This window comes from Fonsecaea monophora, assembly GCF_001642475.1.
Source record: "Fonsecaea monophora strain CBS 269.37 chromosome Unknown Scaff75, whole genome shotgun sequence".
NCBI classification, from domain to species: Eukaryota; Fungi; Ascomycota; class Eurotiomycetes; order Chaetothyriales; family Herpotrichiellaceae; genus Fonsecaea; species Fonsecaea monophora.
This window is the reverse complement of record NW_019174006.1, coordinates 92558-120470: the sequence shown is the minus strand read 5'-3', so window position 1 is coordinate 120470 and position 27913 is coordinate 92558. Positions and strand designations below refer to the sequence as shown.

The window sequence follows — 27913 nt, the reverse complement described above, 5'->3', positions numbered from 1 at the left end:
TCCTCACAACGCCGTATTTGAAAGTTCCTGATCTCGCTCGGGTATCACTGTTTTGAACTGATTTCAACGTCTTGTTCTTATGCTGGGCGTTATTGCAGATCAGGCATCCTCACCGGCCTCCTTGTTCACTGCAGCCTCAAGTGCACCAAGCACGTCCAGTCCATCACCTGCACCTTGTTGTTCTTCTTTCTTGGCCTCCTGCTCATTGGCAGGGGTAGAGATAGCGTCAGCATCTGCAATCGCATCCGCTTCAGCTTCAACTCTTTCAGGGCTTGCAGTAGGATTGTTAGCTGCAACCACCTCCTGTTTGGTGTCTTCCTTGTCTTCTTCAGAAGCACCCTCTTTTTCAGCCATGGCAACTTCCCCAACTGACTTGGGTGAGACTTGTGTGGCCATGGCGTGCTCAGTAAGAGCAGGATCGTCGACAGATGTGTTTCCCGTCAGTGCGGGATCGATGGCAGAATTGTTGTCTGAGAGGGCGGGATCGATGGCAAAGTTGTTGTCTGTGAGGGCGGGATCAATGATGGAGGTGTTGCTAGTGGGATCAGGATTGATGTCAGTGGCGATCTCTCCCTCCTCACTTCCTTCGTCTTCGCTCTCTGATTCAGAGCCTTCCACGTCTGCGTCCTGCATGATTGCCTCGCCTTGGATGGCGGGCGTTCCCTCTGCGTTGTCGCCACCTTCCACACCTGTTTCTGGTGTGTTTCTCATGGTCACATCTCCTCCGACAGTACTTGTGGCGGCAGCATCGTCGGCAGCGGCGTTCTCCAGCCCTGCTGAAGCGGCAGCAGAAGCATCGGCAGCCGGTGCGGGATTCGGATTCTTAGGCTTCCTCCCAGGCCCACCAAGCTTCTTCTTCTTGCGCCTCGGAGGCATGTTCTTTCGGACTGGCGTAGATGTGCCGTCTGCTTGGGTATTGAGCGCGCCGGACCCAGACCCAGGGGCAAGGACGCTAGCAGGATTGATATCACTAAGATCGTATCCGGTAGTTCCATTACTCATTGCAGAAGCAACAATGTCTGCCAAAGTTCCAAATCCATTCGTGGCTTTGTATGCACCCTTGTAGAGACTCTCCATTCCAGGTCGGCGGTCAGCAAGGTATTTTGGTTCTGGCATCCTCTCAGCCACGGCAGCAGGCACCTGAACCCATTTCTTGACTTCAAAATATCGTTCGTTTGAGCCAGAGGTTGCTTTGCGGCGTTTAGGATCTGATGCTAGACCTTCAACGTCCATGAGATCGTCATTGTCTTCGTCATTCTTATCTTCTTCCTCGTCAACATTCATGGCATCGGCATTGGTGGCAGAGGTGTGTCTAGCATTGTTCATTTGAGCAATTCTGGCGGCCTCACGTCGCTCTATTTCAATGCCTGGAATCCAGCTGTCGGTCTTTCGGTCCCAAACTGAAGTTTTGGCGGTCTTGTTGCCCTCACGTGAGCGACGAAGCAGTTCCTATTGCAGAATCATTGCATTAGCAAACAGTCGGTCTCGCAAAGACCGGGGTGAGACATACCTGATTGAATGGTCTGATTGCTGGAGACCAGGATGGCATGGGATGGTCGGGCCAAGGGAAGTTGCTGTCCGTGCTCTCAGTTGACGGATTGGTCCCGTCACCAGGCTCGGCCGGGGCGTCTTGGTTGACTCTGACTGTGGCAAATTGCCAGCGTTGCACTGGCAGGCCATCAGTCACGTCGTGATCAGGTTGGCCACCCCGATTTCGCGACAATTGGTTGTTTTCTTGGTTTCTCGTCGAGCGAGAAGACCGGAGCTGTTGTGGCTGATAATTAGCCACTGGCTCTTCCTCGAACATCGGTCGAGGAGAAGGAGGGAGGGCGGCGGAGGAGGGGGGGAGAGAAGGTGTCGGAGACACCGAAGGAGAGGCGACAGCGCCATCGGCGACCGGCTCATCATCTTCCACGTCCTCCTCATCGGAGGCCTCCACACCAGGACTGTGTCCAGACTCATCAGGGTCATCCACCCGGATGATCCACTGGCGGTTGCTTGAAGCACCGCCAGTCAGCTCCGGGTGGATTTCCCTGAAGTGTCTGTATGCAGTCCTGGTGTGGAGGTACTCCTTTGGGCATACAATACACCTCCACATTACCGCCATGGTTGATGATGGTAAGGTGGATGGAGATGACGGTGGGTGAGAGAGAAAGATAAAGAGGACAGAAACAGAAAGCAATGGTGAATTGGTGGGGTCCGGCAGGAAAAGTCATGTGGCAGATTCGTGCCAGAGTGCGACTTATTCACATCCCACGACGACGGAACCAAAGGAAAACAACAACTTACCGGCGCCATTGTGTCGCGGACACTCCTCTTCGAAAAAAAAAACTTTGGAACGACGGCGACCTTGTCTCTATTACCAGGTGAGTAGGTGCGATTACAGAGACACGTGTGCAGAAGATATCGCGTGGGGAAGCACTTACCTTCAGACGAGATGTGGTTGTTGTGAAAGATCAGAAAGAAGGCTGAGAGTTGCATGAAGGATGTTTTATCAAAGAGGACATTGCCAAGGGCTTCGCAACCACGCTAAAGGCTGTTAACACAATTAGCGGCGGGTATATCCGGAGCTACGTGGTCGGGAACAACTATATCCCAGGCAATTTGGATGGCGGAGGGAAGGTGGAGCGAGATGGAGGTACTAGAGGGTCAGCATCTGTGAGGAGGCAAGAGGCATACGGTGAATGACAAGGAGAGAAGCACAATGGTACAGAACAGGTCGAATGGGAAGACACTCATGGAGGGAGAGATTGGTATGTTCATTGGTATCACACTGGACGATCAATCCCTGGCAAAGGAGATCGGTCCATCTAAAGCATGGTACATACAGATATCAACAGGAACAGACAGGGTCAGGGAAATGTCAGTCCCATCTGGAAGACGTCAGCTATCAGCATCGTGAACAAAGGGAAGTTGAGCAGACAAGGACACGTACCCTGTGTCTTTCTGTCTCACAATTCCACCACGGTCCCCAATTTCTTTACCCTGGAATCAGAAGTCAGAAAGAGACCGGATCTGTGGAAAAGAAAGGGAATGCATACCGTCTTTCCGCCTTCTACCACGAGTCTGTCCAGCTGGTAGAATTGTGATATCACTGTCTGTCTCTATAGGCCGAAGTCAGTTCCTCGTTTTGTGAATCGCGTATTGCCTGAGTTGTTCCAGGGTTGTAAACGAGGGATGTCTGTGGGCAGATCCTCATTCGTGTCCAAGAGGAGAATACCGCTATCTCTCGGAAACACTTAAAAGGGGAACCCCTTTCATGGAGAAGTAAAGAATGGAACGCACCTTCAACATCTGAAGCTCCTTCAAACCTTTCTGCACCAACTCCTGTATCCGTCGCGGATCCCTCTCGTGCTGATGTTCGTGGAATGCATCCCTCGTCCTTCTCCTCGCGTACATCCTGAAATTGTAGTTGGCAAACTTGTTCCCTTCGCGCAATAGTGACCGGTACAGTGAACGGACACTGAATGCTGAGGTATCGGCCGCGGTGGCCAATGCGGAGGAGGCCATTGATGCGATCGGGGACGCGGCACTCCTGTATGTGTGATCAGAGAGTATGAGCTAGAGCGCGTGCAAGAGGTGGGAAAATGCTCGTATCGAGACTGGCTCTGAATAACGACTCCTGGTGTTCTCAGGGTGTGGTGGCGCAAGCAAGGAAATTCGAGCAGGTCAAACTTTTTGGCGGCGCGGCTCAATAATTGCGGCGAGTTCCTTCAGCAACAGCACTCAGAGCAGCTTCGCTAGGCAAATGAATTCTGCAGGATACGCTGCAGATTCTTCGATAGTGCGAGTGGTTGTTGGGGAAAGTGACATGGACTGAAAAGGTAGACTCGTGAGCCTTCTCACAATTACAAGTTGCATGAAATCAAATAAACTGCGCATCCCGCCGCAGGGTTGCGTCAATGCTCGGCCTGAAATCTCCGAAACGACCGAGATCTCGTTCTACGAGGCTGCCATCAAAGTCGTCACACTCAACCTGGAATTACACTCAGTATTTCACATCCCAACGCCATTTGAGACGACTTTGGGAAGGGAATAGGAAATGGCATCTCAGATTCCCTCTCCACCGGTCTCGCGTCCAAGCTCCCCGAGCAACACCTCTCGCAGTCAACCAGACCCTGTCGAAGCGGAGACATCAGACTACAAGGCGCAAGCTGATCTACAACAGCAACCCAAAGACCAAAAATCTCCTGAAGAACTCCTCTCAGAAAGGCTAGACGCGCTTCTCATTTCTTATTTGACGATTTTGGAGACCTATACCAATCTTCGCACCCAGCTCTCCAAGGACTTCTCACAGGGATTCTTTGCACTCGCGCAGGCGAATCGCAATGCAAATTCTACCTTGGGCGTTGGGAGGAGGTATGGCGAGGAAGGCTTCGACGAGCGTATGAAAGCGGACAGGGTAGCAAAGATCCAAGAGAAAGGAAACAGCATGCTGCATAAGAGCTGTTGGAAGGCGGACGACTCCGAGGAAGAGGAAGAACAAACCCTTGAGGCAGGGAACAGCGACGGAACAAGGACGGGCAAGACTCCAGCTGGACGGACCAGATCATTGTCACGGAGCAATGAAGATATGGAAACCCTCAAGGATGATTCGGAAGAGAACGTCCAGGAGCCAACAGCCAAACCCCTCTACCGTATCTCAATCACTTCGTCAGTGTCAGACACATCCAGAGACCCTCTCAAATGGTACGGCATCCTCATCCCACCCGCTTTACGCACATGTCAAACCCATTTCACCGCAGCGGTCTCCTCAACGATCCCTGAAATCTTGAACATCACATCTACATTGCGAGAGCTGGAAGAGGAAATATGGGGTCTTCGGCGCCAATTAGAGATTGCGGATGAGTACGAAACTCCCACCGCGAATGAGCCTGAAAGCAGATATGATATCAACTTCGAAAGCAAGCTACTGGCGTCCAAGACCACAGGGGGCCAAGAGTCGGAGAGTCTTCTGATGACTCGTACAATCTCGTCTGCAAAGTCCCAAACAACGCAGGCCAAGAAATCATCCTTGTTGTCCGCTTCGCCTCCAACAGCAAGCCTGCGATCTGAGCCACGATCCAAGGTTTTGAAGCTTGGCTGACCATGTCTTCTTGCACCATGTTAGGGCCCAAAACAAGGCACCGGCTGGCTTCTCTGCAACGCCCCGAAGCGAGGATGAGGCACCGAGGGGAGCTTCGGCTCCTATGAAGACAGCTTCTACCAAGCCATGTGCGATCTTATCAAAGTGACTGGTCAGGAATGAATGTCAGATTGTAGGCCTGCATGGCGGTACATTCCGATAGTACCACTACGGATTAATATTATACCAATCGAATCCCAGTATGTATTTGACTCCAGCCATCAACCATCGCAGCTCGCAGCTCACCTTATCAGTAATGGGAAATAACGCCACTTAATCCCTGGTCTTTCATCGACGCGTCCTCTTTCAAAACAGTCGGTCCTTCTGCCATGGTCGACTCATCTTCGAGTGATTCGTCGGTCAGCAGCAGCTGATTCTCCTTGTCGGCATGGAATTCAACCCCAGCTCGCTCAGATCTTACATCGTCCTTTTTGATTGGTGACGAGCCCACGTGCCTTGCTGCGGGACTTCGCATCACCTCCTCTAAATCTGCGTCCCAGTAACTAGGCCGCCGTTTCTTCCTGCTAACAGAAGGTCGTGTGCCCTTTCGCCAGACCCCGACGTGTGGGCTGAGCTCCTTCATACCTTTTCCAGTGTCATGGCTAGCTGCTGCGTCCGGAGCACCGAACAGGCCCATACGGACAGCTGCCTGAGTCTCTTCGTCGACTTCGATGACTTCTTCGCCTTCTTCCAGTCTCAGTTTTGGGTCAATTGATTCCGTTGCTATTTGGTCTTCGAGGATCTCACTTGTGGGCGTCTCGGTGTCTCTCGACCTCTTTTTTCGTTGCGGGTCTGGTGCAGATTCCGCCAAACATCTTGGTGGGCTGCTTCTGAACTGCAGATTGTTCGGCAAACGTGACCTCCGAGGCTGCATGCGACGCTGAGGGGGCCTCGAAAGGTATGAAGGCCCGCCGTAGTGCTTACCGACTCCACGAGCGCTGGCAAGAGCATTGATGCCATTTTTCCTGAATCGACAAGCAGGTCTTGCCAGTGGTGTGAGAGTATCTGTTCTGTACGAATCTCGAATCCTAGAATCAGGAGCTGGGTCTTGTCCGACAACTTTGGCTGCTGCTGTTGAGAAAGAGTACATTGGAGGTCCCGGCCTTGTGGATTGGTAAGGGCTCTCAGCATAATACCAACCAGGCTCGAAATGCTCCGATCCAGTACCAACATGTCGCCGACTCCGGTGCTTATGGATAGGAAGTTGAGATCGAGGCTGGGTGAATTTTTGCGGAGGATACCATGGACTGTGGGTCATTGCTCTGGGGGGGACTGCTGGTGATCTGGCTTTCAACAATGGCATTGGACTGCCTGTCGCAGTGGCGCGGTTGAAAGGGAGGGGCGGGTTACCAAATCCTGGAGGAGCGCCGTGCTGGCGTTCACACCTCCCCTGTACATTCGAAGGTAGGGTGGTGTTATGATGTCCAAGTCCATTGGGTGTTGGGGATTTGAAGTGAGCAGTCGGATCAGGGCATAATACCGTCGGCCCACGGGTATGCAGACGAGGATCCGGACATGGTTTGCCATCTGTATGCTGTGATCTCTTTGAAGAGGATGCAGTGCCATCACTGCCTCTGTGCGTTGGGGGTTTGGGAAAGATGTCGCTAAATATTACGCGCTTCCGCTTCGCCGAGTCTGCTGCTTTTCTCACGGTCGGAGACAGAACAAATCTGTCCTCTGCACCGGCTTGCGACTCTCTGTACTGTCCGTCTGCGTCTATTGACTTCCGTTGGAGATGACTGACGACGGGTGACTCTTCTCCTGAACCGATATCCATTTCATAGTCAGCACTCACGCGAAGTTGGGTCAATGGCCGCTCCAAGTCAGTGATGGATAGACGTCCTGCGGGAGATAAGTCGCCGTGATCGTCGGCTGACATCCTCGACACTTGCAATACGGGAGATGAGGAAAAATTGGGCGAATCCTTGAGGGGAAGCGAGAAATCTCCCTTATCGACAGGCGAAGTAAATCCGCTGCTGGGAGGCTCAGCAGCCAACACCTTGCAATGGTCCATCTCAACTGAGAGCAAATCTGGAAGCTGTGGAGATCCTTCAGGGAAAGGTTCTCTGACATCCGTGTCAAATTCAGCAACAGACTTTGGGGCTCTAGAGTACCTCCAATCCTTGGAAGATGTCTCTAAGCCTTCTTTCTTAGTAGCTCCCACAAGACCAGGGTTGACATTAGAAGTGTCCCGCTTCTCAGGACCTGGGGGTAATCTAGAATCAATAGAGCCAACTGGAGAGGCAGCGAACCGGGCGTCAAGGCGGAATGAAGCTTTCGCACTTTGAATGAGCTTTTGCATTTGTCCAACGTGACCAGGTATGACTTTCGACCTTGTTGAGCCTGGTTGGATTCTTTTCCGACCCGTGTTAGGCAATACTGCGTCTGGGAAGGGCTTCTGGTTTTCGCCAACGTCTTTGTTATGTCCTTCAGATGTTCTCGAGGAAAGCGAAGGGTGTAAGACTCTAGAAAAGAATAAGGAGGACCGCCGCCGAGGAGGATCTATTGGTGCTGCAAGGACTACTGATTAGTACAGTGTAAGATGCAGGTTCTCGTCTCGACCTGATGAGCTCGAGGCGGATATCGCTTACGCTTTGGAGTCCCAGGAGGATAACCAGAATGCGTTGACCTGCCTGAAGAGTCGCTGGACGGCAAAGAGCCAGGTGAATGATCCATACCGAGGAAGGGGTTCAGAGGAAAGAGATGCAATAACACCCAAACTCAATTCGACCTCAAAAGAAGTACCCAAAGACAAGGAGCGGACATCTGCAGCCAAAGGCAGACAATGAAGAGAAGGAGACGGAGGCGTGAATAGGTCTCGGGACAAGGTCAAGGGAGATGTTGACAAGTCATGCCATGACACAGGTTGGAAGGGAAGGTCCATGGCTCAAGCCCTGGCAGCCGCGTGTCTTTGGCAACCGGCATACTTGATTGACGGGAAGAGCGATCGCAGTCAACATGATGAAGAGACACTGAAAGGAGTGTTGGTCATGTTGGCAAAATTTGAAGGTGCTTTGTATGATCAAACTGCGGCATGGTTGGTACATGGCAATCGATCCAGCACTTGAGACTGCCAGGCCAGGCCGCAGGAAGCCCAAGACTAGCTGCGCACACAAAGGTCATTGTACCACACAACAACATGAGGCAGTACAAGTTGGCTCAGTCCCATGCACATTAAACCATCTTTGCAGCACAGGGCAAGCGAGGCAACATCGTGAGATATGGTACCTAGAATTAGGCATTAGCCTCATTCGCCAGATCGGAAGCCGTTAGCCGCAACCCGCTCCAGGTGTTGCTTGATCTATGTATATCGAACCCGAGAACTTGCTCAATAGTGTGGCCTATGGTGCATAAAAGCAGGGCATGTAGTATGTTGGCGAGGTTTGTCGCTGGAGCAGGGAGATACCTCAATATGCCCATCTACAATGTGCGCGCTTATGATGTGACATGAAGAAGAGACAACACCAAAGTTGAGTATTGGTTTAGCACAACACTCGAGAACTCGTGGGATACTAGGTACACGAACTGCCACACTGCTCAAGAATAAATCCTTGCACAGCGATAGAGGGGTGGATATGAGATCATCGCAATGGAGATTGGGTTGATCTTGATCAAGTGGTGAGGGTGGAGATGGGTGTCAGAACAGGCCGGGGTCTATTTTACATGAAGGAGGAAGTAGTACCTTCTACTCGCCCATATATAGGTACCCATGGAGAAAGAGGATTGTAGACTATCTAATTTGACAACCTCCCCACTGTTACTTTGCAGAGTGTATTGCGTCCAGACGTATGTACCGAGTACTATGTACGAGTACCTCACGGAGTGTGACGAAGATGGAGCACGAGCGGCGAGCGCAGGCACAATGAGCGCCATGACACGGTGGGCTTGCGGATATTAATTAATAAATTACGGGATCGCAGCCTCACTAGCCCTGTCAATGCTCGTATTATTATCTCAGTCCCGCGCAGCGACACGCCATTCATGGCACTAAAGAGCAGCCACATCGATGGACCACGCATCTGACTCGCCAGATCGAGGCTTGTTCTGACTCAAAGTCTTGAATATAAGTATGTACATAGGTAGATATGTAGAGAGCCACCAGTGTCGAAGAACAATGGAGTATGTACCTCGTACCTCCTCCTACAGGCAAGACAGTGTAGGTACTCGGTAATCGTACTCAGTACAAGACTCAATGGATGTCTCACGGATAGCAAGCCTTCGATAGCCACCATTTTGTCATTGGTCTAAGCCACCACTATTATTTGCCCCTTGACATCCATCGATACCTTTCAGCCTTCACCCTGGCCCATGTGCGATCGACATCTGGTTTGACGACTCTGGGGTAGGCCTCGTAGACCAAGATCAAATGTGTTCGGGAACAGCCTTGCCAGCATCAAGATTGTGACGGAAAGTTCGAGGGTCCTGTCAGATAATAAGTTTCTCGGATGAGTTGCATGATTCGTCGCCGACATATCTAGGATCACACCAAGGATTCTGAGATTGTTTCCATGCAGGAACAGGAACAAGGAACAAGGAATAAGGAACAGGACACTTCGCATGGACGGCAGGCTGGTGTTTCAGAACTGCGCCCTGGTCCTTGTCTAGCCGAGTTTTGAAGGTGGAGCAACGGGCTGCAACGGCTCAAGGGTCTGCAGGCGAACGTGTTTAAACTAGCCCCCAAAAGGCCAATAAGGTGCCTGTGCCTGGGCAAGCTAATTCTCCATAAAGAATAGCCCCAACCGTAATAAGCCTCCAGGGCCCCTCATCGGCTGCGAGATACCGAGGCCTCGCCCCATTCGCTGCCCGTTAGCCAGGTACCAGGCACTGCCTTGTCACCAGCCTGCATCGTCTGCGCTGCTGGCACCAGCTTCAAACCTCCTGACACGGCTTCTCTCTCACTTGTTGTATCACCTTTTCTCCCACACGTTGGTTTCCGTTCATTCGCTCGCCGTCCTGTGGTCGTGCTTTCCGCTCCTTCTCAATCTCGTCTTTGTCCTCTCTCAGGTCACTCTGTGCTCGTTCAGCCTGATTCGGTGCATGTCTATCGACTCTTCTTTTCGCTAGATACCTAGATTGCTATTTCTCCATTGCAGAGCAATTCTCCCCGTCGCTCCTTACGCACAAGTGCCACACATTCGTTCACCTCTTCGCTCGTTTTATCGCGCTCGATTTCTCTTCATCCGATCCATCGCGGACAGGTGCCTGCAACTTCTTTGTGCCTTTATTTTCACCGACACACACCTCGCAACCAGTTTTGCGGCCTATCCACCTAGGTTGAGCCTCTCCCCAGCCCATTCGTAACCCAAGTCAGCGAGATCTGGCGCTCGAACCATCCATTGACTCCCGCACATCCGACCAACTCCGCAAGAAGGAAGCGCAGGAGCGCAGGAAGGCGGCCAGACATTGATAGAGCAGATCACACAAGGTACGCGGCTTCATGAGCACAAAAGCCGATTCTCGAAGGGTTCGGACGAGCCTTGTCATGTAGCGAGAGTGCTCCCGGAGACGATCTAGTGGACGGTGAATGCCTTGTCGAGCATACTGACATAATGGGAGTAGTCTTGTCTTCTTGCACGAACGGACATTTCTACAGACTTGTCACATACAGCGCCACCGTCAACTTCTCTGAATTCCTCACGCATGTCAGGAACATGCCTACATACTTCTAAAGCCTGGAAGAACTCCAAGTCCTGCTGAAACGCGGCAAAGGAGTCCAACACGCTTGAATTTACCCCAAATCACCATCGAGGTCTAGATACGAAGCAATAGCTGCCATGGATCCCTACCAGACTCAACAGCCACAACCCAGTCATGAAGCCCGCTTTCACTACTCCAAACCTAACTATGCTCAACCTTCGCAATACCAACAGTTTCCTCCACATCCATCAGTGAGAGTACCCCCGAATGTCAAGTTAAGTGCCCGCCAAGTGCCCGCCGGCGTTGGCACTGGTCCTCCTCCTGTCAGGTTTGACAGTTCTTCTCGCCAGCAGCAGCAGAAACCTACAGGGAATGGAATTCTGGTGCAGAATTTCCGATTCCCTATTGCTCCACCAATACCTCCATCTTCAGGAAGAATCAGACATGACCCTTCGCAGTCGCCAGGTCGCAAGTACAATATGCATCAATCCTACATGTCATCAGTAGCTGACGAATATGCTACCCCCGGAACAACACCCGGATCGAGATCAAGAGGATTCCCAACCCCAACGTCCAAACGCTATTCAGGTTCTGTTTATGCTGAAAGTGAAGCTCTAGGCCCGGAGGAGCGGTTCTATCCGGGTGATCCAGATGAATATGATGATGAATCAGACCTAGCCGGTTCGCCAGATCCAATGCCACAAGTCGTGCGGCAAGCAAGCCTCGGGAAACGAGCCAAGCCAGCCCTTACTACTATCAGGAATCGAGACAGTCAGATCGAGCAGAATATCCCAGAGGAATTTCCTGCTCCCCCCACCCACATCAACCCCAAAGCGACTATGGAAGCCCTTAGTGCAGCGGTGGCTGCTGGTATGGGTACCCAACATATCGGGTCGCGTGCGGGTACTCCTGTCTCGCGCAGTCACACTCCTGTTAGGATGCCATTTGACACATCCCCGTCCTCTACCTCGGCGGATAAAGAATATCTACAGACTCCCAAATCTCCGAACACAATCTCTTCTGGAATGCTTCTTACCCAGACCCCTGCCTCGTCACATTCCCAGAAATCTACCAACAATCTGCTTGGCTTGGGTATTGAGCAGCCGGCGATGAGTGACAAGATCCCTGCCAATCGAAGACCGCCTCGGTTGGACATGGATGCTGTCAGGGAAGCCGAGAGTCGCGGCAGTACAACCAGTCTGGCAGATTTGATCAGACGGGCAACAAAGCTTGCTGCCAATCTCGACAGAGGAAAGACTGCAAGCCGATTGGGCATGTTGGACATGTGGGGTAGTGGTGAAAAGCTGGGCCCTAACAATCGTCATTCGACCATGTCCGACATGCTGTCAGCTTTCCCTGCTCCAGCTATAGGTGGTACCCCGACGAAGCGAGATACGCTGTGGCCATTAGGTGAAAAGGGCGATGGCTACGCCTCAACCACCGATCTGTCCAAAAGCCACCGCACAAAACAACGGCGGAAGTGCTGCGGCCTGTCATTACCTATCTTCATCATCGTCCTTGTTGTCATCATCATTCTCATTGCCGCCGCTGTATTAATACCCATATTCCTAATCCTTGTACCAAAACAACACCGATCTGCCAGCCTCAGCAACTGTGCTGCCAGTCATCCTTGTCGCAATGGGGGCACCAGCATAGTGAGCAACGACGCTTGCGTCTGTGTCTGCTCCAACGGGTTTACCGGGAGCCAGTGTGAAACGTCGGAAAACACAGGGGATTGTATGACCATTACGTTGAATGACGGGGATAACGAGTACAAAAATGCAACAATGGGGCTCTCGATCCTCCCAACGCTTTCGGATGCACAGACGCGGTTCGACATCGCTCTCAACATCTCGACGATATTATCACTTTTCTCGTCCCACAATCTGTCATGTACAGGTGAAAATTCTCTAGTGGACTTCAACTCAAGTGTTCCAAACCTGGGAACAAGGAGGACGAGACGATTCATCATGCTACCTGGCTTTGAGCCCAATCCGCATGTGATCAACAAGCCTCATCTACCTCAAGTAACTGCGCGTGCAGAACCAACCTGCTCAGGATCATCTCTCGAAAGGAGACAGGATGGTGGCGACGCAGGAACTTCGACTTCTAATGGGATTGTCTTCCAAGCGAGCTCACCAATTGTAGGGCCAGTCAGCCCAACAGAAGCTGTAGTCACTGGGACCTCGTCTGTCACGAGCGCGACTACAACGACCGACGCTGGTTCGGCCACAACAACGGCGTCACAATCGCCATCTACAACGAGCACTGGTGCCTCCGAACCTTCCTCGACAGCCATCAGTAGCGAGAAGCTCGACTTTGCCAAAGTTGTCGTTCTCTTCGTCCTCCAAGAGTCTCAAGGCATGACTGCAGCCGTCAACGCCCAGCAGCGCATAGACTCGTTCTTCGCTCAGCAGACAAAGGGCAACGCCACATCCGACAAGGTGGACGTTGGATTTGAAAGCTTAGCACTCACGGCAAACTTTGACAAATTCACCATTATCGAGGGCGATGGACAGGTCGTGGGTGGAAAAGAGGGTTCATAGTCGGGATGAAGAGTGATGTGAGCCCGGATGCGGCCGGTACGTACCATTGTTTGCAAAGCCATGATGTCGTAAACGGCATTGGGATATCCGTTTGAAGATGAAGATGAATTTCTCCCTGGCACTATCTGAGGCTCCATATCGAAACGTCGAGGGATGTCACAGGATTTGGTCGGGACAGCTACTGTTGGAAATACCAGCGGGCGTCAAATGAGGCGACAGCATCTTGGCTACGTGTGTGTATACCAACGAGCGTTTCTTTAATGTCGTACTATTCGCGGTGAAGCTTCTTGTATGAGGTTTTTTGAGTGCTGGAAGACAAAAATTACTGGCTGGCTGGCTGGGTACCTATGTTTTGAGCCAACAACGCTTTACTTTGCCACACGTATGGTATGGTACGGACCAAGGTAGACTTGATTCACATGCATGCACAAGACTTTCTTTCTTTTCCTTTTCCTTTTGTTCTTGTATTCTTCTTGTTTCTTCTGCGCCAATCCGATTGAGGATATGATAGAATTGAGTCGTTTCATAACACCAAGTTCGAGTTCGAGTTCGACTACGTACTCCGGTACCTATAGTAGTTCCACCGTGTTAAGAAGGGGAGGGGGGGGGGAGGGAGGTGGCACTTTGGATCTCCCATCCACTCTCACTCGCCCACCCTCTTCCTAAGCTATTCATCTTCAAAAATTGATGGAAAGGGGGACAACAGAGAAGGGAACACAGAGGAAAGTCGTGCTGTGCTGTTTGGTACCAGTTTCATGATATCGTTCTTCGACAGGACATGCTCTCATTTCTTGTCTTCTCGTAGCCACTCCGTCTCCAAGCAGCAAATACATACTTGAAAGCTGGAGCTGCTCTCCTCACAAAGCACCTGCCCTCTCCCATGCAGCAGTCTCGGAAACAGATGATAGTCTTCACCCAACAGATACTCGCTGAAGCGCTGGCCAATAAAGTGCACTCTTCCCACACTATCTATCCATCGTTGATACCCGTCATCAACCCTCTTTGGAACCGCCATCTAGTCCCGTAAAAGCTGGTCGATTTCTTCCTTGGACAAACCCAACAAGTAGGCCAAGTCCAGCATGCTCTCACCAATATTCAGGCGGGCAGGAGCTTCCATTTGGACCTTGGATTTGGCTTTCCATGCCACACCCAGACCAGCCGTCTTGAGCATGGGAATGTCATTCGCGCCATCCCCGACCGCCATTGTCTGAACAAGAGGAATTCCTTTGTTGGCTGCTAAGCTTATCAACAAGTTACGCTTGTGTTGAGAGTCAACGATTGGGTACGCAGATTCGAGTTCTCCAGTCAGTGTGCTGGAGTCGGGGTCAACCGCAAGGTGATTCGCAAACGCATGGTCGAGCCCCAGTTCCCCAGCAAGCCAATTCGCGAGAGGCTGGAATCCACCACTGAAGACAGCAAGAGTGAAACCGAGTCTTTTCAGGCATTTGCACAACTCTTTCGCCCCTGGGGTGATGACAATTTTGGGCTTGAGCCGTTCAAATACGTCGCTTGGCACACCCTTCAGCAACGCTACTCTTGCTTTTAGAGATGCAGCAAAGTCGAGTTCTCCGTTCATGGCGCGCTCGGTAATAGCAGCAACTTTGTCTTTGACGCCCACAAAGGCGGCGATCTCGTCAATCACTTCCTGACAGATGAGGGTGGAGTCCATGTCAAAGACGCAAAGACGTTTGTGTCGACGGAAGACATTGGAGGGCTGCAGAATGACCTCGCAATTCCATTCTCTTTCGAATTTATAGATCGATTCGTGCTTGGAGATGAGAGAAAACGGCAAGTATTCGGGGTTTGGAGGAGGGCTAAAGGTAACCTCCATTACTCTCGGTTTGAATGGATCCGGTGCCAGACATCGGTGGGAAGAAGTCAGTTGCCTTTCCTCAGGAGTGTTGTGCACCAGAAGACTGTCAAGTGTAGAGAGGAAATGGGTCAAGCATAGTTGAGATATGTAGGCACCGTACAGATGATCAAGAGGTTCAGGTTCAGGTGCAGGCGGCTCCAGAGGATATTCTGAGATGCTTGTTGTCGGCGCGGAGCCTTCAGCAATCTCGGGAACCGGTATTGGATCTGTCGGTCTGGCTGGGGGAGATTGATCTGGGTGGATATGGGGATGTCGCGGTGCACTCGAGTTGTAGAAGATGGTCGCGACAAGTCTTGCCGGATCACCAACCTCAGGAACACAATTGGTGTGGGATATTGTGTAAATAGTTCCACTCTCTTGAGCCACTATCGGTGAAGGGGGGATGGCACTGATGGATCTTCTCGACGCGCTCGAGAGAGAAAGGTTCGAAACGACGCTTCGGGGAACTCGAGGTGGTTGCTCCAGAACTCCATCGATACTCGCCGAGGGTCCTGTTTGGCGTGATTTGTATTCAAGGTGGTCGTCGAGAAACGTACTGGCGCCCAGTGAGTCCTTCCCCAAGCTGAGCTTGTGAGATCGAGAAGGCGACGCCATTGCGAGCACGAGCTGACTCTCTAAAATGGCAAAGAGGTCGCGCAACAGCTTTGAAGGTCGAAAGGTACTCCGTGTCCTGAAGCCACACTAGGTCGACGTTGGAGAGTAACAGGGACGGATGAGGGGTGCGATCGACGGGATGCAAAACGACGTCATAGCATCTCGAGGCCAATGCAGGAACAACCCATTGAGGCTCAGATCAGCATCGAGGGACAATGGAGAAAAGCCTGGGTGAATATTCTGAGTGGTGGCTCGCCAAGATCCCTACCATTGAAGTTGCCTGGTAAAACGACCTCAAGCTTACCTGCAAGTGGAAAGATTGAACTGGGGAAAATACCTCCACCAGTTCGTGTAGCAGAATAAAACAAAATTCCGGGAAGATTGTAGCGAATTAGATGGAAGGGCAACAATCGCAGGCAAAAAGCGCAGTTTGACACAGCCAAGCATCCTGTGACCTCGAGACAGTCTAGCAGCTGTGCTCACGTGCATTTTCTCCATTTCCTGCACGTGAGGCTTGGCGAGATTGAGCACGCAAGGCACGATAAAATCTTTCATCGGGGCTCGGCAAATCCCCGCGCCCGGCTGTCGCTCTCTCACCCTCTCACAGGTTCGGTCCAGACTCGAGAGATCTCAACGTTACTTCTACTCGTATTGGGGGCTGTCGTCACCCTGTCACAATCTCACGACATCGTTGACCTTCTCTTCGCAATTTGCAGTGTCTTGTTACTCCCGCATTCTCGTGGCTTGGCTTGGATGAGGTGCTCGCAGGGGAGCTGTCACGTAAGTTGTAACGAAGGACGCTGCGCTCCGATTGCCTAGCCGCACACGGAGGTATAGAAAATGGGGCCTAGCTGAACCCGGAGACCCTATCCTCTAAGTTAGGTACGCATGTAATCCAGATTTTCTCCGACTTCCGATATCCTACGGTTCTCGGGTGAGAAGGCCAGCAAATGACAAAAGACGTTCAACGTCCAGAATGGGCGGCATCCAATGACGATGGGGAAGGCTCTTTGCCTCCTCGATCACGCCATCGACCGAGGGATGAGGCAGTTGAGCGATGAGTGACTGTTTTTGCAAATTTTGGCACCGGATCGCGAGGCTCTCAACTCCTAGTTCGCTCCACTGCTGAATTGCGTGCTCAACGATGATATCGCAGCAGGTTGATTTGTAAAAAGGTGAGCTTCCAGCACTTTCATCATCCCCCCCCGTGTTGTTGTCAGTCGGATCGCTTTTCAATGGGTTTCCTCTCGCGCTTCTCGTCCTCCCTCGCCCAAGTCTCTTACCTCTTCAACCCGTTTGCCTCAAGTGAGCTCGACATGTCTTCAGGAGCCGAGACCCCGTGTGGGAGTGGCCGCAGCAGCCCCTCATTAGGCGGTGCCGACTCTGGCTATTCCTCAGGTGCCAATAGTGAAAGTGAATTGTCCGAGGTGTACTTCACCAAACAACACCTTCGTTTTCTCAACCGCCAACTTCAGTTCCTCGAACCTCAGGAGATCCTCAGATGGGCCATCACCACCCTTCCCAACCTCTACCAGACCACGGCCTTTGGCCTGACAGGACTCGTCCAGCTGGACATGCTGTCCAAGCTCAAGGTCCCTCGCCCGCAGATGGTGGATCTCATCTTCCTCGACACCCTCCATCACTTCCCTGAGACCTTGGAGCTGGTGGACAAGGTGCGGGAGAGATATCCTCTGGTCAACATCCATGTGTTCAAGCCAGCCGAAGTTGAGACTGCAGAAGAGTTCAAGGAGAAATATGGCGACAGGCTATGGGAGAAGGATGACAACAGATATGACTATCTGGTCAAGGTTGAGCCTGCACAGCGGGCTTACCGTGAGCTGCAGGCATATGCTGTTCTCACCGGCCGGAGAAGAAGCCAAGGTGGCGCCAGAGGATCCTTGGACATCATTGAAGTCGACGAGGCCGGTCTGCTCAAGATCAATCCCATGGCCAACTGGAGCTTCAACCAGATTCAGCAGTACATCAAGGACAATGACGTCCCATACAATGCCTTGCTGGATCGGGGTTATAAGAGTGTCGGGGATTGGCACTCAACCCAACCTGTCAAGGAAGGTGAGGACGAACGTGCAGGCCGATGGAAGGGTCAACAGAAAACGGAGTGCGGTATTCACAATCCCCGCTCCAAATATGCACAGTACTTGATGGAACAAGAAAAGAAGAGAGAGCGGGAAGCTCTGGAACAAGCGCTTCAAAAGGTCAGCCTCGAGGCGCAATCATGAGACGAGGTCTGAAGCGATCCTCGTGTTTGGCAGCATAGCGTCGGTGTTCGGGACTTCGGCCATCGGTGATGGCATGGATGCATTTTCCTAGTGGGTTTCACATATTAGAGACATGAGCGACACGATATCAGCATTTGCATGCAGCATCAGGGGGTGGATGATGGATTAGTGAGTGTTATCGAGGGAGGAAAAAGAGCGTGGTGGCCGCGGTGGCCGCCCCGCGCCTTTACAGAAGCACGAGAGGGTTCAAAAGAGGCATGGGGTTTCTTGGCAACAGCAGCGCCGCCTTTGTGATTTAGACGAACAGAAGGACATCAGCCCCCATTAGGGCAGGCGCTCTGTCCAACGCTGGGAGGCCCTGACGCCCCAAAGCCCCCCTTGTCGATAGATTTATCACAGGTGCAGATTATCTGACCGCCCATTCTTTCTCCTTTGCTCATCCGCTTCCTCTTTGCATCAAGGTCCTCTTTTTGCATGGCTGGTTGTGTAGCACTCCCCCATGGAGACACCGCCTCTTGCCCGCAGTCATGTTGCAAAAGCGCAGTCCGCAAGGAAAAGTCTTTTGCTTGTCCAGTCAGAAACAAAATTCATAGAGTACTTGGTTCCTTTTCTGTCAACCTCCTGTCCTGTTATCTGCCCTCCCTGCTCCCATCGTTGAACATGGCAACGGAGATCGGCAGCCTTAGCGAGACCCGAAGAGAGTGGTTGGCCTCAACAATCCCATGAGGCAAGCCCTTCGGCCCCCTCCTTTTCCACAAGGGACCATTCTGTCGAACGCCAAACGGACACCACTGCCAGGCACCGGAACTCGGTGCAAGCTTCGACACAGACATGGTACATAGCTTCGGACGCAGCCAACCGCTACTATTGGAGATGATCACGGGGGATCCTTACTCGGTATAGGGGTTGCAGTAGGCAGGGGTCGCGCACACCATACATCATTCAGGGTTCGTAAAAATTTGTGCGCGGGCTCAGCCGTGGCGGGGATTGCAACAAACGAGAATAGAGTAGGTTTCTTACTATTTGGCCTTGGCCGCTCGCATTGGACGTGGTTATAATACTTCTTTTAGGATATTTCCCTCTCTGAGATCTCTGTCTATTCTGTGCTGTCCCTTTCCCTGTTGTCATTGCCCTTTCTTCAGCGTTTGTCCCACTCAACGCTGCGTGCCGAGCAAACCAATCCTCTGACGTCTTCTCTGGCAAAACCCCCTCCTACACTGTCACTATGGCCAACCCACCCCACGGAGGAGTTCTCAAAGATCTCCTGACTCGAGATGCCCCTCGACATGCCGAGCTTGAAGCTGAGGCTGAGAAATTGCCGGCGGTCATTCTCACCGAGCGACAGTTGTGTGATCTGGAACTCATTATGAACGGAGGTTTCTCCCCGCTTGAGGGATTCATGAACGAGAAGGACTACAATGGTGTCGTTGAGAACCTGAGACTCGCGAGCGGTGCTCTCTTCAGCATGCCCATCTGCCTGGATATCGGGGCCCAGATAATTGAGCGCCTCAAGATCAAGCCAGGGTCTCGGATTACCCTCCGAGATTTTCGAGACGATCGCAACCTTGCCATTATTACCGTGGACGACGTCTACAGGCCAGACAAGAAGAAGGAGGCACAGGAAGTCTTTGGAGGAGACCCAGAACATCCGGCCATCAAGTACCTGATGCAATCGACCAAAGAGTTCTACGTGGGTGGCAAGATCGAGGCCGTGAACAAGCTCAATCACTACGACTATGTGGCGCTGCGTTACACACCCTCGGAACTCAGGGTGCACTTTGAGAAGCTTGGGTGGACTCGTGTGGTGGCTTTCCAGACTCGAAACCCCATGCACCGGGCGCATCGTGAACTGACTGTCCGCGCCGCCCGTGCGCGTCAGGCCAATGTGCTCATCCACCCTGTCGTGGGTCTGACGAAGCCTGGTGACATTGACCACTTCACTCGAGTGCGTGTCTATGAAGCCCTTATGCCCCGATATCCCAACGGAATGGCCGTCCTTGGCTTGCTTGGACTTGCCATGAGAATGGGAGGCCCTCGCGAGGCCATTTGGCACGCTATCATCCGAAAGAACCACGGTGCTACCCACTTCATCATCGGCCGGGACCACGCAGGTCCTGGCAAGAACAGCTCAGGAAAGGACTTCTATGGCCCATATGACGCCCAACATGCGGTCGAGAAATATCGCGCCGAGTTGGGCATTGAGGTTGTGGAATTCCAGATGATGACCTACCTACCAGATACAGATGAGTACCGACCAAAGGATCAAGTCCCTGAAGGGGTGAAAACCTTGGACATCTCTGGCACCGAGTTGCGCAGACGCTTGAGAGTCGGTGCTCCTATCCCAGAATGGTTCTCCTACCCGGAAGTTGTGAAAGTATTGAGGGAGTCGAACCCTCCTCGCGCAAAACAAGGCTTCACCATCTTTCTGACTGGCTACCAAAATTCCGGCAAGGACGCCATCGCGCGAGCCCTACAAGTCACTTTCAACGAACAAGGCGGGCGTCCCGTTACCCTCCTTCTGGGTGAGACCGTCCGTCACGAGCTGTCCTCCGAACTGGGCTTCACAAGAGAGGACCGCGACACCAACATCGCGCGTATCGCCTTTGTTGCCGCAGAACTGACCAAAGCTGGCGCTGCTGTGATCGCAGCACCAATTGCACCCTTTGAGGAAGCCCGCCAGGAAGCTCGGGACACCATCCAGCAATATGGCAGTTTCTTCTTGGTCCACGTCGCCACTAGCCTCGAGTTCTGTGAAAAGACGGATAAGCGTGGCGTCTATGCGCGGGCTCGGAGGAACTCGATCAAGAACTTTACTGGTATCAACGATCCGTATGAGAAGCCCTCGAATGCAGATTTGACCGTAGACTGCGAGAAGCAGTCTGTCAGGAGTATTGTCCACGAAATTGTGTTGATGCTGGAGAGCCAGGGCTTCCTGGGCAACGTGTAGATGCAATTTATGGGCATGGGAACAAATTGGTTCATTGTATGGTGATAGGTAGTTAGAGGATCTGAAGAACATGTGGCCTGCTTATATAGACACTTTTGGTATCCTAGAAATATCTTGCTTGGGTCAAATGCATTACCTGCTCCACAGTTATAATAGAGAGGCTTAAAAGGCAATTTTCGGTAAACGCAAGGCTGAGAGGCGAGGCAGGCGCCAAGGACGCGTCAAGGCTCAGAGCGCATCTGAGCTCATGTCAACCTGCGGCCAGAGGTTGCTCCAAACAACCAACCACCAATCTCTGACTTTGGCTTCCTCGACCTCTTGGGACTTTCTCGCTGTCTTCCTAGTATTTGTATCACTATTTGAATACCATCTCGAGTCTTCCGTTCCCATTCTTCATCCGCCACCATGTCAGACGGCACCATCTTCAAGCCGGAGAAGGACTTTACGAAAGAGGCGGATAAGATTCTCCCCGAAGCAGAAGCACTAGCGAAGGTAGAGATGCTGGTCACTTCCATGAATAACCTGGCTGATGTTCTGCGCAGAAAGATCTTCACAAAGCCATTGACAAGATTCTGCTGCTTGAGAAGCAAGCAAGACAAGTACGTGATTGATGACCGGAGATTCCTTGCCCTGCCCTTTGCTAACTATTGCCGCAGTCCTCAGATCTCGCGACAACCTCCCGGTGTCTCGTTACCATTGTTACGCTATGCAAAGAGGCCGGGGATTGGAGCTTGATGAACGAGCAAGTCCTCCTCCTGTCGAAGAAACATGGCCAACTCAAACAAGCCATCACAAACATGGTGCAGGTTGTCATGGGCTTCCTTGACGACACACCGAATCTTGATACAAAGCTCAGTGTCATTGAGGCGCTCCGGACCGTGACCGAGGGCAAGGTGCGCAAAGTGATTCCATTGTATCGATGTGCCATCAGACTGACATGGGCAATAGATCTTCGTCGAGGTCGAACGTGCCAGAATCACCCGAATACTTTCCAACATCAAGAAAGAGCAAGGCGACATCAAGTCAGCATGTGATATCCTCTGCGAACTCCAAGTGGAGACTTTCGGCTCGATGACGAGAAGAGAAAAGACAGAATTCATCCTAGAACAGGTGGCACTGTGTATACAGAACAACGACTGGACGCAAGCCGGTATTCTAAGCAGAAAAATCAGCACAAGATATTTTGCCCGAAAGCCGAAGAAGACACCTGAGCAGTTGGAAAAGGAGAGGAAGGAGAAAGAAGCAAAGAAGAAGTCTGAGGAGCAGTCTGAACAGGAGCCAGAAGACGACGTGACGGATCTCAAACTGCGATATTACGAACAACAGATTACACTGGCGAAACACGAAGACAAATACCTCGAAGTATGCAAACATTACCGACAAGTTTTGGATACGGAGTCCGTCGAGAACAATCCTGAACAGCTCCATGCCGTTCTCCAAAGAGTCATCTACTTTGTCTTGCTCGCCCCGTATGATAATGAACAGTCCGATCTTCTACACCGCATCTATCAAGACAGTCGCAATTCTGAAATCCCCAAAGACGCAGCCCTGTTGAAACAGTTCACCATTCCGGAACTCATGCGATGGCCCATGGTCGAGCAGCAGTATGGTGAACACCTTTGCTCAACAGACATCTTTTCCAAAACCCCGGACGCGAGTGATCCGCAGGCCCATACGCGATACGAAGCACTGAGGCATCGGGTGATTGAGCACAATGTTCGCGTCATTGCCAAGTATTACACACGCATCACGTTCCCGCGTTTGACGGAGCTCTTGGATCTCTCGGATGATGAGACCGAGAAATACATATCGGACCTAGTGACGAAGAAGACGGTGTATGCGCGCATCGACCGGCCTGCCCGAGTGGTGAGCTTCGAAGTCAAACGCGGACCGGATGAGGTGTTGGACGAATGGGGCAACAGCATGAAAGGGCTATTGCAGCTTTTGGAGAGGGTGGGACATTTGATGCAGAGAGAGGAGATGATGGCGAGGATTCAGCCCAAGGAGGAAGTCAAAAGAGCCAAGGCCTAGTTCACCGAGGAATTTTGATGAGATCCTGCAGGTTGAGAAGGAAATTGTATCAGTATGTTGCTGTTCAAGGCTGGGAGCACGCTCTATTTCAATGCTGTCGCTCCAAGTTACATCTAGAGTGGCGGTCTCGGGAGATCAGTGCATGGATGCAATGGGAATGGACGGTTTCTTTCAGCGTCCGGAACACAAAATTGAGGTCAGATTAGATCGGTGCAGATCAAGACAGCATTCAGGAACTGGTGGGATCCAGATGGGTCAATGTTGAAGCTCTGAGTCGATACAGTAGAAGAGTAACCGAAATGATGTCCCGTGATCCTGTCAAGCAGCTCGTCATTACGAGCCAGAAATGTGTTTTCCAAAGGATCCAGGAACGCTGATTGACAGAAGTCACCGAAATATAATTACCACGTGTCGAGGTAGATGGTTGTGCATTAGCATCCGACTCCAAATAATAGATTGGACGTTACACGCTCCCAACGCGTTTCTTCGCCACGCTCATCAGATCAACCATGACATGAGTCCATGACATGAGCCTATAACACGACACGACACGGCACCACATGACAAGGACGCCAGCGCCGACGAACTCCCAAGCATCAAAATCGAGTGATCTCGCTGTGCTCTCAATACCTAGCGAGTAGGCAATCAAGTCAACATATCGACAAACCGACCTTTTACCACCATCATACACCTCGTACAACCAACCGCCTGGATTCAGGCGACGATAAGATTATCCAACAACAATAACAATGTCACAAAAGCTTCCAACACCTTCGGCAATTCCTCTCGCCGCATTCCGTGAGGCGCTCAGGCTATACCCCTCACTGGTCGAGAACGTGTACAGATCCAAGTTGAAGAACGACAACAAGAAAGTCACTGAGGCGTTGAAGCGCGATCGCTGGAGGTTCGACGAGCTGCCCGCCGCTGTTGCTGCTGCTGCTGCGGCCGAGCCCGTCTCTAGCGGTGCTGATGTTGATGGTGAAGTTGCGTCAGCGTCCAAGAAGGACAAGAGTAAGACGAAGCAGGTGAAGACGAAGAAGAATGGATCTTCCGGTACGCAAGGTGGCGGCGGCGGCGGCGGAGGGCTGACGAAAGATGATGTTGAGAGGTTGGTGCAGTGGAAGATGTGAGTCTGTTCCTTGTCAAGTCAAGTCAAGTCAAGTCGATTCTATTTCATTTCCTACGCTACGCCTGGTCTCTGTTCGCAGGATTTGTTTCTACCACGGGAGTGGGACGGATGCGTGGTTCATTGTCGATCCCGGCCGGGGTCATGATGGAACGATATGGCATGACATGCCATACTCCAAAAGACTAGCTGTCTGCTTTTGCTTTTAAGGAGCTGCTATTCACCATTCTCTCTGCTTTCCTGGGCCACGCCCATGACCCATTTGTCACTGCGCAGAAAGAAAGCTGACCCCTTTTCCCCGTTTGTTCAGAACCCACGGCCACTCGCGGCCCTTTCTCCCAGCCATGGTGCGCAAGAACGACGCCTCGGCGGTTCAAGCCCAGACGTGTCTGGCCTTTGCCAAACTCTCGTCCTCATCAACCTCAAAATCAACTTCAGGCGCCTCCCCCCAACCGTCCCGTCCATCCACCGCCGTCATAACCGACGCCCTCGACGCCGTCTGCAAACTGACCGGCATCGGCCCCGCCACGGGGACCTTGATCCTCAACGTCTTCGACCCGGTCCACGTCCCCTTCTTCCAGGACGAGATGTACCTGTGGTTCTTCCCCACTGCGGACAAGAAGCTCAAGTACTCGCTCAAGGAGTACACGGCGCTGCTCGAGGCCGCGGGGCCGGTGCTGGAGAGGTTGAACGTCACTGCCCGCGAGTTGGAACAGGTCGCTTATGTCCTGGGTCATGTGGATCTGTTAGAGGGGGTGGAGCGGAAGGGCTTGCTCGACGCGTTTGACAAGCATCCGGGGTTCGATGAGGCAGGGGTTCGTGGTGAGGGTGAGGGTGAAGGCGAGGGCGAAGATGGTGATAACGATGCGAAGGACAATAGCCCTCAACAGCCACAGCCACAACAGCCAACACCGGCTCAGAAAGGCAGGAAACGGACAGCTCTAACAAAGGACGAAGACAACAAAGAGGAAACCCGGGCACCGAAACGACGATCACAACGCAAAAGATGATTGATATCAATGTCCCCTCAAAAGGAGACCGCGACTGAGGGCCCAAGGCTGGGGAGAGATTATAAATTGATTAACTATTTGATTTTCCTTCCACAAGGGCCGGTGTTGACTCCCCCAAGAAAAGAGATCATCTACGCCGCGGGTTGGAAGAGCAACAAACATTTGTCCCGTTTCTTTTTGATTTTTCCCACCACCATTTGTCCCAGAACGCAATGCTTGCAGAGAAACATAACACAGCAAGGAAGGAATTATCAACCAGTTGTCCCTGGGGCTCTTTTAAGTTCCTTTTGTCAAATTTACAGGACAAGACCCAATCCAGCGAGAGCAAGGGCCACGATGCCACGGCCCAGCTCCAGGGTTGGTGCGGCGTTGTCGGACGAGGAGCCGTCGGTGGCACTGGCGCTGGCGCTGGCGGTTGTGGAAGTGCCGTCGCCAAACGAGAAGTCGGTTGATGAGGCACTGCCGGAGGCAGTAGTGGCGGGTGCGGTGGTGCTGGGGGCCGCGGACACGGGTGTGCTGCTGGTGGACGGGTAGGCGGATGCGGCCACACAGTATTGGTCACGCTGCTGTTGGACCGTCGTGACGCCCGAGTCGTTGGGGCAGTTGTTGTAGCAGGTCAGCAGGTTGCCGTACTGAGTACACAGGCAGCCGTAGTCGGTGCTCTGGCACGAGTTCACCTGTCCCTGGATGGTAGCGAGGCAGGCATCGAGAATGCTGTTCACATTTTGTTAGCAAAGTTCTTGGTTGCTTGAAGGGTAATGGGGCGTCCAGTGGTCTCACTTTTGGGCGGCACAGGTCGAGGTCGAGGTCGAGGTGGTTGCCGAGCTGGTGGCTGTCTGAGCAGCTGCCAGGGAGGCAATAGATGCCAACAGAAGAGTTGTCAACTGCATGATTGATAGGTGTCGAGGAAGCAAAGGTTGAGATATGGTGCCAAAAATGCTGATCAACGAAAGACTCGAAACTGAGCAGGAGAAGCAAATAACGAATGTATGTAACGGAGACAACAACACACAATGACAAGCCTATTACCGCTGTATATAGACACCACGAGAAACAAAGCAACGGGGACGAAAAAAAAGGGGACTGGCGTTCCTGGGGGAAAGGAGTAAAAGATAAATACGAATGGAAAGTAATAGTAGCTCGGCCGCTAGCTAGCTAGCCTACCCAGCACCAATGCCTGACATGCACGCGGTAACCCTCAACGACCCTTGACAGCAATTGGGAAAACAATGGGCTTGTCAGAGTGGATAGGATAAGTTTTGGACTGGGGTTTGGTTCAAACTGGTTCGACTTGACTGGATCGAGGCCTGAACCCCCGTGGCGTGGCGGCTCCAAAGCGACACGGGCCGGAGGATTGGTCCAGTCGGATACATTTCAGGAGTCCGGAGGTTGTGGGGAAAAGACAAGCATTGACCCCCGATCATCTCGTTAGACGGAGCGACGGATCTCTCTTTCAGTGGCTAGCCCCTCATGTGGCATTGGCCGCCACCAGACTGAGACATGCCTTTGCATCTTGCTTGTTCACTTGTGACTGTGCCTCTTTCTCTTTTTTTCCCGCTGGTGGGAACAAGTCAGACATTTGACGGTGAGAATTCAAAGAAGGGTGTGGTGGTGTCGGTCATGCGGTTGGTGGATTCTGGTTTCTCGGAGGACAGCTGGCTGGTCAACAATTGTTTCGGACAAGGGCTCCCCCTATCCACTCGGCCTCGTGTACGAGTAGGGAGTCCATGTTATGTCAAAAAAAAGACATCAATAGCCTGGCAGCAAGGGTAGAGGAATGACAACAACATGTGATGGAAAAAGCCTTGCTTGGTGCAGACGGTGCAGCAGGTGGTGGTGGTGCGGCTATGGGAAAAGTGACAGTGATGGAAATTAGCATCGGCGCTAACACCGGTGCCAAGACTGACCAGTGTTGCCTGTGGAAAATTGATTTGTTCTAGGAAGAGTTTAGCTCACTTAGCCACTCTAAAGTCCATTCCCTGCGCTATCACGTACAGAAGCAGTCCACTTTAAATAGATTTCTACCCCTTAGGAGGTATTTTTCCTTCCGTTGGATCAAGATTGCTCGACAAGTACGGAGTGCGGAGTACTCGTACAGCACCTCGTACCTGTTGACCAATGGTATTGTCTTTCACTATTGACGTACAAGGTGGTTTCCTTGAAGCATGGTTGGTAGGAATGGGTTTGTTGTTCACGTTCCTCGGACTTGGGGGAAACTTCTGGTTGACTGAAGCATGTTTAGTGGACGTGTCTTGACCTCAAAACTTCAACTGTCAAAAGGGTGGAGATGACGGACAATCCAAGAAACAACCAACCCAAACTATTCCGAAAATAGTAGTGTGCCAGAACTGCCACACTCCGCTGATGGGACCGGGATCCGATTGTTTCTGACGGCCTGCAGAAGCTACCTGGAGCCCAAGGTTGGGTACATCGACGGACATAAGAAGAAGGGCTGTTTCTACACATGATAGGGCCAGACACTTTTTTGCGAGTCTATTACCTCTACGAGAACTCTTATTACATCTAAAACTCCAGAAGGTGGTGCTTGGGAGTGTCCCGGCTGTACTCTACACAAAGAAAACAGCAAACTGAGAGGTGGATCTTAAATATAATTGTGCATGTCGTCAATGAGCTCAACTGCCAGCTGGTCGCTCTGAAACAGAGTTTCGAACACTCGTTTGGACGTTCCAAACCTTGACCAACGTCCCAGATATCCCAAGTCGGGATATTGTCGCTTCACGCAGATGGCCTAAATTCATGTCGATGCTATGGTGTTCAGCGAAA

General features: G+C 52.0%; 11 protein-coding genes across 11 annotated transcripts; 7 read left to right on the top strand and 4 right to left on the bottom strand.

Annotated features, from left to right (window-relative positions):
- Positions 1-99: 99 nt before the first annotated feature.
- Positions 100-3510, bottom strand: AYO21_08559 (hypothetical protein; the record flags this gene model as incomplete). Its single annotated transcript, XM_022658502.1, has 5 exons — positions 100-1449; positions 1511-2033; positions 2936-2985; positions 3042-3104; positions 3286-3510. 5 exons carry the CDS (start codon positions 3508-3510, stop codon positions 100-102), a joined length of 2211 nt encoding a protein of 736 aa, XP_022509212.1.
- A 532-nt stretch (positions 3511-4042) lies between these two features.
- Positions 4043-5086, top strand: AYO21_08558 (hypothetical protein; the record flags this gene model as incomplete). The annotated part of the gene is made up of 1 exon (XM_022658501.1): positions 4043-5086. The coding sequence occupies one exon, from the start codon at positions 4043-4045 to the stop codon at positions 5084-5086; it is 1044 nt and encodes a 347-aa protein (XP_022509211.1).
- Positions 5087-5375: 289 nt separating this feature from the next.
- AYO21_08557 (hypothetical protein) lies at positions 5376-7427 on the bottom strand (the record flags this gene model as incomplete). The annotated part of the gene is made up of 1 exon (XM_022658500.1): positions 5376-7427. The coding sequence occupies one exon, from the start codon at positions 7425-7427 to the stop codon at positions 5376-5378; it is 2052 nt and encodes a 683-aa protein (XP_022509210.1).
- A 3472-nt stretch (positions 7428-10899) lies between these two features.
- On the top strand, positions 10900-13308 carry AYO21_08556 (hypothetical protein; the record flags this gene model as incomplete). Its single annotated transcript, XM_022658499.1, has 1 exon — positions 10900-13308. One exon carries the CDS (start codon positions 10900-10902, stop codon positions 13306-13308), a length of 2409 nt encoding a protein of 802 aa, XP_022509209.1.
- A 1015-nt stretch (positions 13309-14323) lies between these two features.
- Positions 14324-15775, bottom strand: AYO21_08555 (phosphoserine phosphatase SerB; the record flags this gene model as incomplete). The annotated part of the gene is made up of 1 exon (XM_022658498.1): positions 14324-15775. One exon carries the CDS (start codon positions 15773-15775, stop codon positions 14324-14326), a length of 1452 nt encoding a protein of 483 aa, XP_022509208.1.
- Positions 15776-17010: 1235 nt separating this feature from the next.
- On the top strand, positions 17011-18015 carry AYO21_08554 (phosphoadenosine phosphosulfate reductase; the record flags this gene model as incomplete). Its single annotated transcript, XM_022658497.1, has 1 exon — positions 17011-18015. One exon carries the CDS (start codon positions 17011-17013, stop codon positions 18013-18015), a length of 1005 nt encoding a protein of 334 aa, XP_022509207.1.
- Positions 18016-19240: 1225 nt separating this feature from the next.
- Positions 19241-20962, top strand: AYO21_08553 (sulfate adenylyltransferase; the record flags this gene model as incomplete). The annotated part of the gene is made up of 1 exon (XM_022658496.1): positions 19241-20962. The coding sequence occupies one exon, from the start codon at positions 19241-19243 to the stop codon at positions 20960-20962; it is 1722 nt and encodes a 573-aa protein (XP_022509206.1).
- A 405-nt stretch (positions 20963-21367) lies between these two features.
- AYO21_08552 (hypothetical protein) lies at positions 21368-22993 on the top strand (the record flags this gene model as incomplete). The annotated part of the gene is made up of 4 exons (XM_022658495.1): positions 21368-21454; positions 21505-21561; positions 21619-21855; positions 21911-22993. The coding sequence occupies 4 exons, from the start codon at positions 21368-21370 to the stop codon at positions 22991-22993; spliced, it is 1464 nt and encodes a 487-aa protein (XP_022509205.1).
- A 749-nt stretch (positions 22994-23742) lies between these two features.
- AYO21_08551 (hypothetical protein) lies at positions 23743-24123 on the top strand (the record flags this gene model as incomplete). Its single annotated transcript, XM_022658494.1, has 1 exon — positions 23743-24123. The coding sequence occupies one exon, from the start codon at positions 23743-23745 to the stop codon at positions 24121-24123; it is 381 nt and encodes a 126-aa protein (XP_022509204.1).
- Positions 24124-24463: 340 nt separating this feature from the next.
- AYO21_08550 (hypothetical protein) lies at positions 24464-25129 on the top strand (the record flags this gene model as incomplete). The annotated part of the gene is made up of 1 exon (XM_022658493.1): positions 24464-25129. One exon carries the CDS (start codon positions 24464-24466, stop codon positions 25127-25129), a length of 666 nt encoding a protein of 221 aa, XP_022509203.1.
- A 296-nt stretch (positions 25130-25425) lies between these two features.
- AYO21_08549 (hypothetical protein) lies at positions 25426-26019 on the bottom strand (the record flags this gene model as incomplete). The annotated part of the gene is made up of 2 exons (XM_022658492.1): positions 25426-25843; positions 25910-26019. 2 exons carry the CDS (start codon positions 26017-26019, stop codon positions 25426-25428), a joined length of 528 nt encoding a protein of 175 aa, XP_022509202.1.
- Between the last annotated feature and the right edge of the window lie 1894 nt (positions 26020-27913).